Source organism: Neovison vison, chromosome 13, assembly GCF_020171115.1.
Source record: "Neovison vison isolate M4711 chromosome 13, ASM_NN_V1, whole genome shotgun sequence".
Classification (NCBI taxonomy): Eukaryota; Metazoa; Chordata; class Mammalia; order Carnivora; family Mustelidae; genus Neogale; species Neogale vison.
In genome coordinates this window covers 92,780,519-92,801,279 of record NC_058103.1, presented here as the reverse complement: position 1 = coordinate 92,801,279, position 20,761 = coordinate 92,780,519, and the positions used below count along the sequence as shown (strand labels likewise).

The 20,761-nt window shown below is 40.1% G+C and overlaps 1 protein-coding gene across 1 annotated transcript in view; it reads left to right on the top strand.

Moving 5' to 3' along the window:
* Positions 1 to 20,761, top strand: part of FMN1 (formin 1) — a 415,126-nt gene that overhangs the window by 21,233 nt on the left and 373,132 nt on the right. The window contains exon 3 of the mRNA XM_044231844.1: positions 15,261 to 17,252. Coding sequence (XP_044087779.1) covers positions 15,392 to 17,252 — 1,861 coding nt within the window. The 5' untranslated portion in view covers positions 15,261 to 15,391. The remainder of the gene's footprint in view (positions 1 to 15,260; positions 17,253 to 20,761) is intronic.

The following is a 20,761-nucleotide window of genomic DNA, read 5'->3' as shown; positions in this document are numbered from 1 at the left end:
CCTTTGGAAACCCCAAAGTGTATAATGTGGAATATATCTGATATATACATATATATCCGATTGCCCAACTATTCTATAAGTCCAAATAAGGGAAAGTCAGTCTTACTCTCAGTCCCATCATTAGTAACATTCACACAATATGGGAGTTGGGAACGTGAAAAACTATATGATATTTGCTCATTTGATCCTGTGCTCCCAAGAAGCTAGTGGCTACTATTGGCCTAGATATACTTGTCTGATCTCCTAAGTATCAGTAGACCAAATTCTGGGTATTGTGGAATTAAATCGTCTATGTAACCAAATCAAAAAACCAATGATTTTTGGAATCTACTGTTTGTTTTTTTTTAATGAAAGTTTAATAATGTGGGATATTATGCAGAAGAACTTAGAAGAGCAAAGAGCCCTTTCCTTTCCAAGAAGAATAGGTACCAAAATGTATACAAAAAATAACACCACCTCAGGATGGAAGTGGTTCCCATGCCAGTCCATTCAAATACCTGGCTAGGTGAAGGGCACCTGGTCAGGAGAGTGAGGAGGTTGTAGGGAGACCTGATAGGTCTGTGGAACTGGACGGATAATGATTTTCTCAGAATCTATTGAGGAATCGTCAACGTGCACTTGGAAATGTCCAACTGTAGCCAGCCTTCCAAAGAAATCCATTCCACTGGAGCACTCTGATTTTTCCTTCTTTGGGATGAGAGACATATTTATTATCATTGAGTTTCTTTTCTTTCTTACCCTTTTCCATGTCACTTGCTTCTTCTTCACCCTGCGTGAATTTAATAACCCAGTAGTCACTTGTTTCTGCATTCCAGGGAGACCACATTGATAGTAGCACCTTACTGGGGTAAATCTAAAGTTTTTTCCTCTTCACATGGGACTTCATCTACCTGTGAACCCCACCGCTCTAGTTATTTCCTAGAGTGTAGCATCTGCTCAGCAATCTGACTAGTCCTACTACCCTCCAGCCTCAGCCTCCCTGCACCTTGTCCAGGCCTCCACAGCTGGTGCCCGCCCCATCATTTAAATGACACCCTGCTGAGCCTAGCAGGCTTCTGTCATGCACCTTTTTGAGCTCTTAGGGCCCTGAAAGAGATGGGATCTGGAGAAGAACAGCCTCTCTTCTAATCCTGGCCATGCCTTCTCATCTGGGTCCTGAAGCAAGGGTTGCTTGGTTTCATAATCTTACAAAGTCTTTTATGAACACAAAGAAATTTCCTACCTTCTTTCCTCTCTCTGGGTCAGATGTTATCCCTTTTGCTCCATTGTCCCCGTCTCTCTCTCTCTCCTCTTGTCCTCTACTCCCAGATTCCCTCCTCTGTCTAGATTTTCATAACTAACTAAGTCCCCTTCCTTCTTATTGGCTCTCCAATCCCTGAAGCTACCCCATTGTATGTTTACTCATGTAATAAGCTTCTTGTCCATCAGTTTCACAAAGAGGTGGACTGGCTATTCCAGGCTGAGATCAGGTGGGTCACTCTGCTGTACAATAGCTTTCGATTACTGTTACTTCAGCTGCTCCATCATTTTTCTGTGGGTTACGTGATGTTGCTCTTTTATCAGAAAAGCTCTGGCACGCTCCTCCTCACACTTACTGAATTATGTCCCTGATATGACTTGCCACCTCCATCCTATGTTCTTCCTCTTCAAGGTCACTTTCTTTAATTCTCCATCCTTTATATTTTCTCCAGCCTTATGAAAATCATTTTCTGGCTTTCTTCTAGCTGTTCTGCCCATCCTCCTTCCAGGTCATGCAGATTACCAGTGCCCTTTGCATCAAGTTCATCTTGGACCCTTGAGTTTGTATGAGGGTTGACCATTTAGTAGTAGATCCTCATGTTCTACCTCTTTGTACTTCTTTGTAATGGTGTCAGATTTTCACTAAGAACTATAAAATCTGTGAATTTAGATGTGGAATACAGGTCTCCCATTTGAATCATTGTGTGTGTGGGTTTATTTTAAAGATTTAATTTATTTATTTGAGAGAGAAAGAGAAAAAACTTGAGTTGGAGGGGGGGCGGAGGCAGAAAAAAACAAGCAGACTCCCACCAAGTAGGAAGCCCGATATGGGGCTTGATCCCAACACCCTGGCATCATGACCTGAGCTGAAGGCAGACACTTAACTGACGGAACCACCCAGGAGCCCCTGAATGATTGTGTTTTACACACTAATGCATCATAATGGCATCTAGTGATATTAACACATACTTGTATGAACAACCATATTTCTAATTCCACTTGTGAACTCAGTATTCATTGTGTACCTTTTACTGAAATGTTTTAGGACTGAATAGTAACTAGCTATGGATATGGCTATATTTGTAATATTTTGGGTCTGGCAAAGCAATTGAGACTGAAGAGAAGTAATGGGGAAATGTTGTATCCTGTCTCCCAAGATTTAAGAAAACCCCATGGATCATTTTTCCTCCATGAATAATTAAATTCTAAGAACCATTGGTTGAAATAAAATTGCATGCCTTGAAATTATTTATGTTATGAAATGTTGTTATTTACTCAAATATTTAAATTTCAAAACATTCGTTTTAGAAGAGTGATTTGAATGCTATAGATTTTTTTGGCTTGAATAGGCCCCCAACACAACCAAACAATGTTTCTTCTGATGACGTCAGGGCCTTTAAGAAGGATTTTCTTGGTGGAGCATCCAAGGTGGCACAGTCAGTTAAGTGTCCAACTCTTGGTTTCGCCTCAGGTCATGATCTCAGGGTCGTGAGATTGAGCCCTCTGTTGGGCTCCATACTGTGTGTGAAGCCTGCTTATGATTCTTTCTCTCCCTCCCCCCTCTTGCCCTGCCCTTCACCTCCCACTCTTAAAAGAAAAAAAAAAGGATTTTCTTGGTGAATCTCAATCTCTTAATTACTCAGATTCTTCCCATATATCATGCAGTTCAAATTCACTTTAGAGAACATTGTTACTTAATCTGATGACAGGTGAACCTGATAGTGTGTTCCCTAGTGGCCTCATCTGACTCACAGATTTACTTTGCTATTTGAGAGACAGAAATTTGTGCCAATTCCAACTTTTCATAAAAGGCTATAAAAAGTTAGGGAAACCCAGACCTTAGTTTCCTTCTCATTCTGCATTCTACCGTCACAGATCCATTTGCTGTATTTAGTATTTACTTTTTTATTTCCAGCCATCCTTGAAACTTGCCACAGGCAATGTAAAATTTTCCCGATGTCAGAGCTGCGCTGAGTCCTTTAGTTCCCAGAGGTTCCCTTGTGTGCTTCCAAGAGGGAGAGACCTACCATTCTTTACTTTAGGAGTCAAAACAACAGCTATTTGCCTCTGAATTCATTTTCAATTTTTTATTATGCATATTTTCCTTCTGTCTACCTAGCAGTTTTAGCAATCTCAAATTCTGAATTGTTTTTTTTTTAATTGTTTTATGCTTTTCAAAGGAATTTTTTTAGATGTTTTGAATCCTGGGAACATAAGAGAGTTCTATAAGCAACATGATGCTGCTATAACAAGTTATCCAGGGCAACCATCTGTAACTAAAACTTTGGCTTTTCCATTGGTTTCATAAATGCACATACTTACCCTTCACCTTTATTCTTTCCAAGCCTGCCATATGGCTAGCTGCAATTTTTTATTTCTGATACAGTAATAACCTTTTTTATGTTTTTGCCTTTTAGTTGAGATCAATTAATAGATTTTTGAGAATAAGCTTGTGAAGTTATCAGAAATGCTTTTAAAATCTTATGTAAATGGTATGAAAGAACTGTTAAACATCCTCTGTGTGACATATCAAGCTGTGGAAATTGTGGATGTGATATTATTGCATAAAGTAGTGAAACTGCAAGTGGCAATCTTGTGGGGGATTCTCAGGGCAGCTCAGTTTTTTTAAAGGAAGTTGTGTATTGAGCCCAAGATTTCCTTTGCTTTGGGTCTGACTGCAGCCATTATGGTTTAAAGGGTCTGTGTCTTAAAAGCTGCTGAAATTAGGGATAAAATAATTATGCTCTGTGGCTGAGACTTTCTTTTAAATTCAGATGCCAAAAAATAGAGACTAGTTAGATGTTGTTTAGAATTTCTCTTTATAGCTTCCAGCCTTCCTCCCAAGGTGGGACTAGTTTAAATGTCTGAGCAAACAGGGTTCAAAGGGTCCATACCTGCAGCCTAGCTCCTGATCACAGCAGGAACTGCCTCAAAGTCAGGGTGGGGGAATGGAGAGGATTGACACTTTTTATTACATCTCCTGAGGTAGAAACTTACTGACATTCAATCATAATTCTTACTTAACTTGAGGCAAATTTAATGCTAATGTCCAATTTTAATTTTTCTTCTCTCTTCTGGGATATTTGTGGCATAAGTCTTTCTTTAGGTCCTAACAGAAATACTAAGCCATGAGCACTAGTGTTCTTTCAGGACAAAGAAGAATTCTTAGCGGGGATTTTCCAAGAATTTTATCTTCTTTTTCTTTGCTGCCAAATGGATAATTTAAATTCTGGCTAAAGGGCACCCAGATCATTATATTACTTGCTTAACAACCATAATCTGTTAACCATTTTTTTCTGAAGGGAAGATATATAATCCTTATGTCGAGATGCTAGAGGTCTCTTGAGGGTCTCCCATAATGGATTCATGATCTCTCTCTAAAGTTTTAGGAAATGCAGTGTTTTGTAGCTTTGACATGCAGACCTTTAAGACAGACTTGGATTCAAATACAGTTCTGTGACTTGATAGCTTTGTGATTTTGGGCAAGCTACTTAACCTCTTTGAGCTTATTTGGTTCTCACAGGTAAAATGGGAAAATTACTAGTGCCCATCTCAGCCTAGGGCCTAGCACTGATTAAGAACTGATTAAGATGTCGGCCAACATCCACTTCCTCCTCCTGTTCCCATTCTTCCTCTTCCTCCTTCTCAATCAGGTATGAATCCACCAATTTTATTAGCACACCTCTGTCTTTAACTTTTATGGGTTTTGACAGTCCCCAAATTGTTTATCTTCCTGCCTTGTCATTGGTCAGCTAAGGAAAAGGAGTGTGCCAGACAACAGTGGTGATCCCAGCTAGCTGTGCTGGAATAGACATGAACACCAGATTGAAAGACAGGGCTGAGCTACTCTATCCTTTTCTTGGGAGAGCCTTGTTCAAGCATCACTGTATTTGGAGTTACTAGTACTATGCAAAAAACATCTCAAGATGACTAACTTTTATGGCAGATTTTATGAACTTACCTCAATTAAGATGAGTAGGGCCTTCTTTGGTCCCCACGGTAAATGTGAGTTTGTGAATATCTAATACCAATGTGGTCTCCCCCAACAAGAACAGTGAAGCAAAGAGGAAGCAGTAAAGAACCATTGCCTAAAAATTATAGTCCCATGTAGGATCCTGAATATTTAATCAGACGTAGAAATCTTCTAAAAATCGTATTTAAGTGAGAAACCTTTACCAAGGTATGACTTTGAGCCCACTCGCTTTACTCTGTATAGAACTACATTGCATGTAAATTTCTATCCAACTATAATTGTTGCTATGGTATTTTTTTCTTTAGTTTTCTTCTTTATTTAAACAATTACTCAGCTACAGTGAGGTAGTAGAAAGAGCACTGAACTGAGAGTCAGAAACCTGGGTTTGAGTCCTATTTATACTGCTCCCTAGTTATGGGATCAGGGGCAAGTCACTTTAAACTTTCCAGTCTGCTTTAGCCTCCCTGCGTGTGCTCTGACAATGATAGCATCTGTCACATCTGCTTCACAGAGTGATTGTAGGGCTCAGAGAGAAATGCAATTAATTAACGTGTAGTGTATTATTAGTTATTATTAGTTTCAGAGATAGAGCTCAGTGATTTATCAGTCCACACAGCTTGTCTTATGAAAGTTTTGTACAAATGTCACATTATTATGATGTATGCAAATATTTAGGCCATTTTATAAAAATGAAAACACGCAATATGAGACAGTGGGCTTTCTTTCAACATCAAGGCTGCAGGGGAAATGAGAGAGATGGCAGAGTAGCTTTATTTCTGAGTCCCTGAGTTCCTCCCTTCCTTCTTGAGGGCTATGCTCTGTGGCAGACATTGGTTATTGATTGATTGACTGCTTGAGACTCTCTTTTTTTCATTGCATATTTTAGCCACCTTTGTCGAAGATTTCGAAGATTTCTGGGCTTTCTATTCTGTTCCCTTGATCTATGTGTCTATTTTTGTGCCAGTCCCATGCTGTTTTGATTACTACAGCTTTGTAATATAACTTGAAGTCTGAAATTGTGATGCATGTTTTTTGATGGTGTTGTTTTTTTTTCTTTTTCAAGATTGCTTTGTCTATTTGGGGTCTTTTATGGTACCATACAAATTTTAGGATTGTTTGTTCTACTTCTGTGAAAAAATGCTGTTGGTATTTTGATAGGCATTGCATTAAATGTGTAGATTGCTTTGGAGAGTAGAGACATTTTAACATTATTTGTTCTTCCAGCCCTTGAACATGGACTGTCTTTCCATTTCTTTGCGTCTTCTTCAGTTTCTTGCGTCAGTGTTTTATAGTTTTCAGAGTACACGTCTTTTATGTCTTTGGTTAAGTTTATTCCTAGGTATCTTACTATTTTTGATGTAATTGTAAATGGGATTGTTTCCTTAATTTCTTTTCCAGCTGCTTCATTATTGGTGTATAGAAATACAACACATTTCTGTACATTGATTTTGTATCCTGTGACTTTACTGGATTTGTTGATCAGTTCTAGCAGTTTTTTGGAGGAGTCTTTTGGGTTTTCTCTATCGAGTATCATGCCATCTGCAGAGAGTAAAAGTTTTGCTTCTTTACCAATTTGGATGCCTTTTATTTCTTTTTGTTACCTGATATCTGTGGCTAGGACTTGCAGTGCTATGTTGAAGAAAAGTGGTGAGAGTGGTCATCCTTGCCTTATTCTTGACCTTCAAGGGAAATCTCTCAATTTTTTCCCAATTGAGGATGTTAGCGATGGGATTTTCATATGTGACCTTTATTATGTTGAGGCATGTTCCTGCTACACCTATTTCAAAGAGAGCTTTTATTGTGAATGGACATTGTACTTTGTCAAATGCTTTTTTCAGCATCAATTGAAATGATCATGTTGTTCTTGTCTTTTCTTTACTGATGTGATGTATCATGTTGATTGATTTGTGAATATGGAACCACCCTGGCAACCCAGGAATAAATCCCACTTGATCATGGTAAATGATTTTTTATGTGTTTTTAAATTTGGTTTACTTGTGTTTTGTTGAAGATTTTTGCATTTGTGTTCATCAGGGATATTGGCCTATTGTTCTCTTTTTTATTGATGTCTTTATCTGGTTTTGGTACCAGGGTAATGCTGGCTTTATAGAATGAATTTGGAATTTTTCCTTCCTCTTCTATTTTTTGGAGTAGTTTGAGAAGAATAGGTATTAATTCTTCTTTAATTTTTTTTTTATTTTCAGCATAACAGTATTCATTATTTTTTCACCACACCCAGTGCTCCATGCAATCTGTGCCCTCTATAATACCCACCACCTGGTACCCCAACCTCCCACCCCCACCGCCACTTCAAACCCCTCAGATTGTTTTTCAGAGTCCATAGTCTTCTTTAAATGTTTGGTAGGATTTACCTGTGAAGCCTTCTGGTCCTGGGCTTTCATTGGGAGTTTTTTGGTTACTAATTCCATTTCCTTGCTGTTAATCAGTCTGTTCAAATTTTCTATTTCTTTCTGCTTCAGTTTTGATAGGTTATATGTTTCTAGGAATTTATCCATTTCTTCTAAGTTGTCCAATTTGTCATTTGTATTTCTGTGTTGTTTGCTATTTTTCCCTCTTTCATTTATGATTTTGTTAGTATCCCTTCTCTCTCTCTCTCTCTCTCTCTCTCTCTCTCTCTCTCTCGTTGAGTCTAGCTGGAGGTTTATCAGTTTTGTTGATGTTTTTAAAGAATCAGCTCCTGGCTTCATTGATCTTTTTTGTTGTTTTTTAGTTTCTATGTCACTTATTTCTGCTCTAATCTTTATTACTTCCTTCTTTCTGCTAGTTTGGCTTTTATTTGTTGTTTTTCTAGCTCCTTTAAGTGTAAGGTTAGGTTGTTTATTTGTGATTTTTCTTGCTTCTCAGGGTAGGCCTGGCTGGCTATAAACATCCCTTTTAGAGCCACTTTTGCTTCATCCCAAAGATTTTGGGCCATTGTGTTTTGATTTTTCATTTCTCTCCATGTAATTCTTGACTTCTTCTTTGATTTCTTGGTTGACCTATTCATTGAGGAGCATGTTATTTAACCTCCATGTTATTTGTGCTCTTTGCAGATTTTTTTCTTTGTGGTCGATTTCTAATTTCATAGTGTCTTGGTCAGAAAAGATACATGGTATGACTTTGATCTTTTTGATTTTGTTGAGAATTGTTTTGTGGCTTAATATGTGATCTATTCTGGAGAATGTGTATGTGGCTGACCTTTAAACAAGAGTGCCCTCAAAGCACACTGCCTGAGTCCTTACACCTCTATAAAATGGGGCAGACATGGTCCATTGAATAAAAAAGCCTATTTTAATCCCTTATTCATTCTAATTGAGAGGTTATTGTTCAAAAGAAGCTTCCTTAATTTGAAAATACAAATTAGTATATGCAATGATCCTCATGTAAAGTTCTCAGAAAAACAAACTCTACAGAATGGGTTTGTATATTTAAAAAGATACTCCTAATTTTAAAAAAGGGATCTATCTTTGTTTTACAAAGACTGTACCAATCCCACTTTTGCGATATATTGTACAGTCAAACATTGGCCATTGGACCTTGAGCGTTCAGTGAGTAAGAATTTCATATGTTCAGATTCTTTTTTAAATCATGGGGAAGGGGTTTATTTTCTCAGTACACTCATCTATCTCCCACAGATGATGACATAAACCAGATAGCAACATGAGCCAGAGATGTTTTGAAGATCTCAATATCTTATATTCTCATGAATATCACACAGACAGCTGATATTTGTTTATCTTTATGTCTGAAGCTTTGAAAAGGTACAGGAGAGGTGAAGAAAGGATTCTGTTGGTGTTTGGGAGAATCTTCAACACTCACACCTTATAGCATAATTAGGTATCCGAGTGGGTTGGTTTATGGTTTATCGTTTACAAACACAAAAAGAAGCCTTTTTTTTTTTTTTTTTGACAGACAGAGATCACAAGCAGGCAGAGAGGCAGGCAGAGAGAGAGAGAGAGAGAGAGGAGGAAGCAGGCTCCTGCTAAGCAGAGAGCCTGATTTGGGGCTCCATCCCAGGACCCTGGAATCACGAAGAAGCCCCTTTTCTTATCCTTTGAGAACCATCTCTGGCTATGGATAGAAATTTATTGACCAAAGATAATTCTATTTGGCTTCTATATTATTTTCGTAGGGATTTGCCAGCATGTTATAATAATGCCTAGCTCAGAGTATTGGTGGTGTCATAGTCAAATCAGAGTTTCAAAGCTAGAGATTTTGCTTTTGCAGTATAGACTGATTTAGTACTTTCTTGTGACATTGTAAGAATGCAGAGAAAATCATAAAATTATAGAATTTTATGAGGAAAACAAAAATCACTGAGGTAATATGTACTCTTTCAATTTCACTGCTTTCTATCTCATAATCATCTTCTCCCTTTTATTTAGCCCCAGTCTTTAAGGATGAAACAACCTCCTTCTTGTCAAGGCTTACTCTTCCCATGTGTCCTCCACTGGAAAAAAACAAAAACAAAAACAAAGCTTTGCCTTGGTCTTTTAGGGCCAGAATCAATTAGGAAAAGTAAAAGTAGCAAGAAAGACAATACTCAATACCTGCATGGGCTATTCTTCTTATTTTCTTCTCTTATCCATCAGACTCTCTCTTTTGCTCTTTGTAATATAATTTGGTTTCTTCTTACTCTACTAAAATCACTATCTAAAACTCTGCCTATAATTTCCCCTTCTAATTTGTTTCTTTTTCAACCTCTAGACAGAATTGGATGTTTACCAGAGCTCCACATTCTTGACTCTCTGTCTCTTTCTACTCAGTTCTATTCTGACATTATGACTAAGCTCATCTCCCTTAAATTTAGTATGGAACAAAAAACTCTGATCAAAACCTATCCATGGCTTCTCATTTGTTTATGAAGTTAGCATTAATTTCCCACCAGTCTGTATTCAAATATTTTTAAAATGTGCTATCACTCTTTCTTGACTTATCTCTCCTAACATGTCTAAAAAAAAAAAAAAAGACAAAGAGAGTACTTCTTTCCTTTGTACATATTATCAAATTTTGTGGTCTCCTGTGATGTCCTCCTCCCAGAATTCTCTTTTTAAAAATCACATCTGTCAAAATCCTATCCTTTAGTATGGAGTTATTTCAAATGTTTTCTTCTTTTTGAAGGATTTTCTGATTTGACAAACATCATGTGTCTTTCCTTTCTTTAACCTCCTCTAATCTATTCTTTGATGTCTCGTTGAATGAGTCTCTTTCTGCTTTGCATTGCAATAAGTTAAGTATTGTTTCTATTCTACTTTTACAGTGTGTAGATTCTTTGGGGAAAAAATATCTCGGAAGGAAAAGAGCTAGAAAGCTATTGCAGACCTACCTTTATTTTTGTATCTTCTACTTGAACATCAGCAATACTGCATTCCATCCAAGAATGGGAAGGAAGGAGAGACGCAGACACTAACTTTTCCAAAATCACATACAAGTGGCAGAATTCAAAGCTACCAGGCCTGGATAAGCAACTGGTATCCAGAGAATGTAGCTATATCTGGAGGAAGGCTGCCCAAAAGGAGGCATGGTCTTCATTAGAGGACATACCTACTACAAAACCACACCTAGGAGGGAGGGAGCCAGGGAATAAATATAAACCTTCTTCCATTCTGCTCTCGCATCTGCTGCTACTAATTCCCTATGTCTAAACCCAGTAGAAGGCAGAGCACCAAGGAGCTTATTCAGCTTATTCCTGGTGTTTAGAGAGGTATGTAGAGGGGAGAACCTGAATCTGAATGGACAGTTTCTAATTTAATAATGGAACTTACAGATAACCTGTCTTATCGGTATTGGGCTCAGATGGAGTCATACAGCATTACTCTGCCAATCGCTAAGCAAATAAAGCTTTGCTTTGGTCTTTTAGGGCCAGAATCAATTAGGAAATGGACAGTAAGCAGACAGTGTGACTGCTGCTAATTCTTGGATCTTATTTTAGGCATTGGTGAAATATGGCATGAGCATTGACTAGCATCTACTAAAAAGGCAATAATATTCTATCATGATGAGGTACAACAGATATTTCCATTTTGGGTGGAGTGAAATAATGTACTTGCTTATTGGAAAAAGAGTCAGGGAGAAATCACTGCAGTAGTGTTGTCTTGGAGAGACAGCCTGGAGTTGGCCAGAGGAAAGACTCCCTTTCCAGAGGAAAGACGAAGACTCCCTAAGAAACAAAGTGGTTTTACACTGAGCATAACCAGAGATGGTTACTTTGCAGGCCAAAGTAAGGTGTATAATTTAGTGTGTGGAGCCTGCAGAGCTGCTGTCTTTTATTCAAAGCAGAATGAGGCAATGCTGCTTGAAATAGTCCTATGAACTCAGCATGGATTATAGTACTGGTGTATTTAACCCCACTCCATGTTGCTTGTTATTTTGCATTTTTTCTCTCCCAAGACTTATAGTGTTTTTCCTCTGGTTTTTCAGATGGAAACTATGTGTTATGATTCAACACTGGATTTTGACTTGCTCATGGCTTGTTGCAGAGAAGTGTTTTCCCTGCTCAGAGGCCTGCCTTTGACATGGTGCCCTCTGGAGTGCTGAGGTTGAAGTTCCTTTACTCAGGGCATATGCTTTTCTTCAAGGAGGAGGAGTTTTGTAGTTCTTTGTCTAGCTAGTAGGTGTCACCAAGTAATATTTTGAGGTAATGAATTAGAAACTTAGAGACTAAATTTCTCATTTCACAAAGGAAAGAAGAAAACACATGAGAGACATTTATCTAGACACTGCCAGGGACACTAGGCTGATAGCTGAATCCCGAGAGTCTTTTCTTTGGTTGAGAGACATTGGGAAAAAATGTGAATAGTTCTATCCTCCAGAGACAGCTCTGTAACTATTCATTGATGATAGTGGAGGATGTACATAACAAGTTTGATGTCAAACTATGGAAGAGAATGGGGTATTTGAAAGAGATTTGTTCATGTTCTTTGTCTTAAGTTATTTGGACTTTGGATGTTCAAATTAATAGCAAAGCTAATTCTGAAGCTCATCCTGAGACCAGAAAATATGAAATAATTTTTTTCTTCCATACATTTCCTCTAATTTCCTCTGGATGCTAAATTCAGGCAAAGTAAATTATCTCTGTGCCACTGATAAGTCAGTACCTGTGCTCTTTTTCATTCAGAGGAGGAAACTTTGTTTTCAAGCAACTCCACTTTAAAATAATTTACTTCTCAATCCCGATATTTCATTGCAGATAATGCCTTTTGTTTGAACTTTTTGTTAAATGATAAGGCCTACAGAGAGAGACACTAGGAATATCTTCCCTACTTGCTTACATGATCATTAGAAACTCAGAAATTATGAACACATGACATGAAGAAACCATTTCACACCTGGATTTGGACCTCCCAAATGTGGAAGAAGAGTATTTTATCTTGAAAGCAAGGTAAAACTCTGCAATATTTTTTTAAAATTTTAGAATTCCAAGAATGGCATATTTTTCTTTTATAATTAGTAGGGACTTATTTTTGCCATATATCCTGCCACAAACTACTTGGCCAACGTTGAGATCTACAACTCCAAGGTTATTCCTTTTATCTTCTACAATCTTTCACTCGATCCCTAGTTGAAAGGTCTTCAACATCATATGATACCATGGTCATCACTTTCGCTATTTTTATACATTCCTCTGCAAAAGAAAGTGTATCAATAGAGAGAAAATGCAACAGGTATTTAAGAAAAGATGATGGATGAGGCTAGAGCTAAGAATTTTAAGATATAACTGGGTGTGTGACTCCTGTTATTGTCACAGGAGGAAGAAAGACTTGCTTATATTACAGAAGCCCTCTGATTTAATCTAACACTAGTTTCTGAGGCATGGGTTCTGGTCTCATTTGGGCAGTGCTGATTGAAAGATGTTAGGGCTAGGATTTACAGACCTATACTAAACGCACACTAAGAAGTTAGACCACTGAATCCTAATGTCTTTAGCTACAAAATATGGAGAATTATCCTAATACACGTTCTTTTTCAGTCTCGTTTAAAGCCTCTTTTCCCTCCATTTATCCCTTAAATACCTGTATTCCCAGTACTCTGTTCTACAACCTTTAAATTTTTTGGTCTGTGCATTCTTCTTGATTAACCTCATCCAAGTCAGTGACTTTAACTACCTAATAGACATGTCTGACAATCTTTGTCTCTTAATTTTGTGTGTAGACCATTTACATTTAATGTAAGTATTGATATATTTAGCTTTGGATTTACCATTTTATTATTTACTTGTGTTTGTTACCTCTATTTTTTGGTTCTTCTCTTTCATTTTTCCTTTCTTGTTTTCTTTTGAGTTATTTGAATTTTTAAAATTCTTCCATTTTAATATATCAATTGTATTTTTCATTACATCTATTTTAGTGGTTGCTCTGGGGAGTAACTATGCATGCCTTACTCTTTACAGGGTAGGCAGAAATAAATTGCTATTATACTTTGCCAATAGAGGTCCCTTTCCCACCCCCTTAATGTTGTAGCTATCATGTATATTATATTTACATACATTGCAACCCCACCAAACAATGTTATTTTGTTTTGTTTTGTTTTAACTGTCAAACATCTTTTAAAGAACTCAAGAGAAGAATAATACTATGTTTACAGAGATATTACCATTTCTGTTGCTTTTTCTTCATTCTTGATGTTACAAGTTTATTTTTTTCATTTTCTCTGAAGAGCCTCCTTTAGCATATTTCTTTAGAGGAGGTCTGCTGGCAACTAATTCTCTATCTTCATCTGAGAATGACTTTATTTCACCATCATTTTTGAAGAATATTTTCACTGGATATAAAATTATGGGTTAACACATCTTTTCTCTTAACACTTTAAAATGGTATTCTACTTTCTCTTTCTCTGAGTACTCTGAGTTCTCCTGGCACTTGTGGGTTGACCAGCAGATGTATGTATTTTTTTTTTAATCTTCATTTTTATCACCTTTTTCTGTCTTCCTCAAGAAGTTTCTATTACTAAGCTCTTCCTCCTTTCTGTCTTCTGCCACTCAAGATGTATTTTTATGTAAATTTTTTGTTATATAGAATGAGTATAAAATACCTGAGGAAAACAATTCACTAAGATCTCAGTGGTTAGTAAATGGTTACTGTGTTACCCTTCCCGGGGGATTTTCTTTTAGGCATGGAAGTCTTGAAGACTAGGAATTGCTTTAACTTAAGAAATGAAATGTTGTAATACAGAATTCCAAGCTCCATGCTTGGTCTGTGGGGAGTGGAGATGTTAGCCACAAAGATATTCCTGGGGCTCCTCAAAACTTAAGAGAGAAACACAGCTACCCTCCCTGCTTATGTGACATTTCAGCTGCTTCATTGGTAAAGAATCCACACAGGGCCAGCAATGACTTACAGGTGTTTACTTTTACTCTGCCATTCTGGCCTTAAATAGGCAAGAAGTAGGGGAGAGAAAAACCCAAACAACCTTGACTAAGAGTTCTGAATTACTTATTTAAATTTCAAACTTAAAATTTTTCACTTTTAGCTCTTTTGGCAAAATACATGACTTGTATTCAGAAAAGGTTCCAAATTGGTGGCCCAATACCTTTGCCCAAGACTTCTTTAAGTTAAATAGAAAATTAATCTCAAAGCTTAGAAGGTGCTTTTTGGAGAGTAAAAGAACTCCACTCATTTTTTTGGCACAGTAATATTCCAAAAAGGAGTTATTAAAATGACTATGTTTTCTAAGGATCCCAAAGTCCTCTTTCCTCAGGGAAATAAATCTCCCCTTCTGGGAGATTTATTAGCTGTGTTTAATAGGAAAATACAAACTGAAGCCTAAAGAAGTTGACAGACTTGCTCTAGGGTATAAGGTGAGTTCCCTTGTGGGGAAAGGAGCTTTCGTCTTGGGGCACTCTGCCGTCTCTCAGCTATAAAAAAGCTCTGGTCCAGTGGAGGAATGGGAGTTGGGAAGAGGTTGCAGTCAGCCTCTGGTTGGTGTGGGTTGATTTGGTTGAGATCAGCCAGAGAGGAAGGATAAATCATGGCTATGCTTTCATTTATGTTGGTGTGTGATTTATGCACTCAGTTAGATAAGATGCTTTCTTTCCTTCTTCTTCTACCAGACAGTCTTGTTGCTGGAGATGACTGTCAGCTGCTTTCCCTGCCTAGCCACCATCACATGCCCCACCACCGGAGCCTGGGAAGCCTGACCACAGACCAGCATCTCCAAGGCATGAATAATTAGGTAGGCATAATGGAAGGCACTCACTGCACCCTCCAATTGCATAAGCCCATTACTGAAGTCTGCTTCATCAGCTTCTATCTTCCAAGGGGGGAAGTCAGAGGATTTTCATACAAGGGCACTGTAACTCTAGACAGAGCCAATAAAGGGTTTCATAACTGCTACCAAGTCAGGGAGGGGTCAGACGTCATCAGCCTCAGCCTGCAGCCAAATGAACATCCAGGCGACATATTTTTCAAGCAAACTCCCACAAAAGACATTTTAACTGAGCTGTACAAACTTACAGCTGAGAGGGAGAGACTTCTGGCCAATCTGCTGAGCTCAGACCACATCCTGGGGATTACGATGGGGAACCAGGAGGGAAAGCTGCTGGAGCTGTCCGTGAGCCTGGCCCCTGAGGACGACTCTTTCCAGAGTGCTGGTGACTGGCTGGGGGAGCCCCCTGTGGGCTGTCTCAGTAAGAGGAGTGCCCATGGGAACCGCAAGCCACGGAGGTTTGGTGGAAGGAGAGGAAGCTTTGAGGGGCTTCCACAGAAGAGGACGAGAAGGAAAGGGCGTGGGGGCCGGCAGTTGGCTCTTCAGATGGGGAAGGACCAGATCTGTTCCAGCAAATCTCTTCCTTTTTCTCGAACAAGGCCTAATCTTTGGCTTCTAGAGGAGAGAGGCAGCTCACTCCCAAGAGTGGCATTTACTTCCTCCCCACAGTGGAGAGAGAGCTGCCCCCCAGAGAACCCCAGGACACTGGATCCCAGTCATGGCTTTGGGAACTTCAGGAAGGCTTCTGAGGACACGGGGCTTGGATGCGGAAGGCTGCCCCCTGACTGCAGCTCCACAGAGCCAGGAGACGATGGTGCTGGAAAGCCGGAGAGGGGCCCTCTCAGGCTGCCTCACCAGCAGACAGCTTGGTCTGAAAGTCGTGAGGACTCTGAGGAGCATCCAGAGGCCAAGAGGGGCCAGAGGGAGAAGTCTACGGAGCATACATGCAGGAAGAAGCCTATTTCCAAAGTGGTGGCCAAGGTCCAGGATCTGTCTACTCAGGTGCAAAGAGTAGTTAGAACGGGTCCTGAATGTGAGGAAAGCGTTGCCGTTTGCCCAGCGGCCCAAGCTGAGTTTGTACCCAGAGCAGACTGGCTCACCCTCCCAGAAGCCGAGGCTGGGACTCCTAGTTCCAGGTGGCAGGGCCAGGAGCAGCTGGGCGACAGGCCGTGGCAGCTGTCGGACGGGGAACGCATTCCAGCCAGCGCCGAGGGGGCTGTGAACAAGGTCCTGCTGAAGGTGATACAGAGCGAGAAGTTAGATGAAGCCACTGAGGGGAAAAGGCTGGGCTTCCCCCCAAGCACACCGGGCACCCACACTGTCTCAGAAGCCAGAGGCAAGCGGAAGCCTGGGCTGCCTCTGAGGGATCACCAAAGCTCATTTGTGGATCTGCCCCACCGCGGCGGCCCTGACTGGCCACAGCCCGGAGGCCATGAGAAGAAGCCATCCCCCTCAGCCCCAGCCGCACTCAGCATGCTACTGAATAATTCATCCTCCCAGTCCAGCACGCACAGACGGATGGCACCTGTTCCCTCACCTCTCTCTGCAAGGCTCCCCAGCCCTGAGCAGCATCTCGGGGTCCTGCAACTCCCTTCACTGCCGGGCGAGTGGGACGTGGCTCCTGATGACTCTGCCGGCCAAAAGAGCTGTGCTTTCTCTGGGTCCTCCTCTGCTGACACCTTGGAGCCACTGTCCTCTGCAAAGGTCACGGAGACCAAAGGAGCCGGCTCTACCTTCCTTAGAGCAGGCCAACCACGGTTGGTGCCTGGGGAATCTCTGGAGAAGAGCCTGGGGCCTGGGAAGACCGCAGCTCGGCCCCAGTACCAGTTGCCTCCAGGTAAGTCCCTGCGTAAGCTACTTCACATCTGTTCCGGGGCAGCTCACAGACAGTCATCTGCTTGCACTGTTCAGAGACTCGCCACTGAACAGTGAACCCAAACTCCTGGGCCTGTTCGTTCGTTCACGCTACAGCAAGAAAACTGGGAGTGGTATGGGGGAGTGTGGCCGTGGTGAGGCTGGTGCTGACTCCCAGGCTCCGGGGTGTAGTTGCTTCCAGAAGCAATACTTTGTGAATGTCTTTTACAAATATTTTACTTCGGCATACTCTAAAGCTGCCTCCGTGGTTGCTTAACGGAGGACTCTCAAAGGAAACAGGAATGGGCAGAAAGAAGTAGCAACTTGTCTCTGCCTTAGATGCTGTCGTTGGACAACTGGCCCCTTGACCTAAATTCTGCTGTTCATGCTGCCGGAGTAGCTCTTGGTTGGGGTTCTCTAAGCAAAAGAGAAAAATCCTCATGTGTCTTTGCTCATCTGTCTGTTGTAAGAGGTTTTTCATTTTGGTTTTTTAATAATCACTTTTCCAAGTGTCATTACTTTACAATAAGAACTTCCCCTTTTTTTTTTTTTTTTTTTTACTAGAAGAGGGATGAATTCAACTTGAAGAAACTCGGTTCAGGTTTTCTTTCTTTCTCTTTTTGGACTCTTTATTTCCCAGAAGCATGAAGTAACGTTTATTCTGTTTTTATTTATGGTCTATTTTACTGTTACTGTTTTACTTATGGGTGCTCCAGAGTTGATTTGGCTTATGTGTTTAATATGATCTAAAATTTTACATGAGAACCATTTGGGGGGTCCTATAAGCAGGTTCAGTAAGAGCCAGAAAGGCAGTGTCTAAAAGGTACCCCTCTGGTATTCCTTACGTTGTCCAGGCCAATGTGGCCAGGTGCTCAAGGTTTCGTACACCGCTGTGCAGGCGATGGGTTCTTTTCCGGGGTAACTCCCACAGCATGTGGTCAACGCTTTATCTAGGGAATGGGTCGTAATATGATATATGGTCTCCTAAAGGTTAGAGAAGACATCACATACAATTTCTGTGATAAAAATCTCTATCTAGGAAAGAGGAATTTCAACAGGTTTCTATTCATTTTGACTCTTGACATTTTCAGAATTTCTCTACATCATTGATCCAGGCATGGTTCTTTAAAAATGTGGTAAATACTTTTGATCTTATTTTTGCAATATAGATCTTAGTTTGAGGAGAATTGCTGCTTTCATCACATAACCCATTTGCTTCACCAGGAAAGTCAGAGAATTACAGATTTTGTGTCATGTGTTATAGAACCCTAGTGATGAAAATTCTCCCTATGGGTGCTGCTGGAGCCATTGAAATTCTTCAAAAGGGAGGTCTGTGCGGCTATGAGACAAGAGACTTCTAGAAGTTCAGGCATGGACTAGCTCCTTCAACTCTAAAGTTTCTTTTTTAGAAACCACATCAATTTCTGGGATTGTGTGTGTCTCTTACTCAGAAACTGGGCATTAAATACATTGAGCTTCCGTAATTCTTATTTTTTCCTAATTTAGAACTATCTTTTTATTTTGTTGCCCTTTTTCTATATAAAAAATATTATAAAAGCTCCATTGTATCTCGGTCAAGGCAGGCACACAGAGGACATTCAGTTTCTATGGTGACTGACTATGAGCCCACTGGGTGATAAGTTCAGTAGGTGGTCACACTCTCCCTTGAACTCAGGACACAGTTGCTCAGAACCATTTCCCTTCCTTTGGCCTCAGCCCTCCATATCACTTTCAGTAGCCAGTGCTTAGAATCACGACTGTGTGCTTCTAACCTGATAAAAGAAGGACTTGGAAAGAAGGAGAAAAGGAGTGGGAGAGAATTTTTCTTCTGATGTGGGTGACTTCTCTTTTGCTGAGACCTTCCTCCAGGACATCCAAACATTGTCTCTTGTCACTGTCCCTCTGAAAAGCATGAAGGGAGGGTGTTCTTCAAATAGTGGGTCTTGATTTACATCCTGTGTTCCTGCGTTCTTCTCCCCACTTATTCCCCTTTTCCATAGTCTGAGTTCTCTTCATATTCTGGATCCTTCAGTGACTTCCTCCTGCTGGTGGGTCCATATGTATGGGAGAATTTTCCTGCTGCTAATTGCCTGTCTTTCCCTTCATTTCCCTTCTCACCCCTTTCTGGCAGAGGCCCCAGAGAGTGTCCAGCATCCCTGATGGTGGGTGGAGGGGATATAGGGGCATAATTCATTGACTATCACTGCACAGTGGCCCTTTATCTGGATCCAACTCCCACCTGTCTCCGATGTTAGCTATTAACCAGGTTGAGTTTATGGTCTGTGGACATTTATTTCCTGTGGAAATAACACCGAGGTATTTTACTGAAGTGATGTGATTAAGATTATTGAAAGCTCTCATTAACTGCTCAAGTAAGAGATTAAGTCTGGCAAAAGTAATCAGATCTGTTTCCAGTTGGAAGACTCTTTAGTGTTATGGGCATGTAGTAATTCCCAGGAAAGAGTGAAATCCCCTTCTCCTTCTCACAGGAGTTAAGGCCCATATGACTATCCAAACAGGAAATAGCATAAAGGCAGCACAGAGGCTATTGGTCCACCTCCTGCTGGCTTTGACATTTTCTTAATTCCTTATTTGAGTCTTCATCCTAAGGACTACACACAGGAATTTCTTGTCTGGTGGTGATATGATCAAGTAGAGAATATACTAACAGGGAATGGTGGCCAGATTTATCATCTCATGCCCATGCCCTCCCCCCAGCACACACTACCTTCTCCCACCCTCTCCCTTTGGAATTGATTTTATAATATTTTATTTTGGGATGGAAACTACTGTAGAATGTTCCCAAGCCTTTGTAGAATGTGGTATTTTCTCAGCCCGAAGGACTCTAGTGGTGCTAAGCTGCACAGCGGTGTCCTGAGGGCTGAGATTCTTTCCTGTTCTGATGGCTTTCTTTTTACCTTTGATCTGAAATAGACCCTCTTAATGCCAGAAGAATCACATGGAATTTGGCTCACCACACTTAGGAAAATGCCCAGCGTTTCTGTGCGCTCCTCAGCAATCCCATGATCTTTGTCCTCTGTTTGAAGCCACAGAGGCTGTAGTGGAAGCAGATGCCCTGGGCATAGTGCTTCTTGATATTGTGAGTCACTTGATTAGTTGGAAGGGCCATCAAAAGATGTAGTTCATGTCAACTGATTAAGAGGTGAGATGCACACTTTGAATAGATTTTTTAGTATCTAATGCAACGGTCAAAACTTTTATTTCTCTAAGCATGTATTACAGAGAATGGATAGAAATTCTTCCCACAATAATACTGAGGTTTGCTATGAGCCCCATAAAAATTTAAAGAAGCTTCATAACATTAATGCAGCCATTTAAGATCACTACAGAAAGTACATAGTACATAGAAGGTTCTCTGTAATTCATGTTAAGAGAGAAAATAAGGTTCAGCAATTGCCTAAACCATATCATACCCATATAAAACAAATGTAAGAATTAAATTAAGGAATACATTGCTATACACTTGGAAAA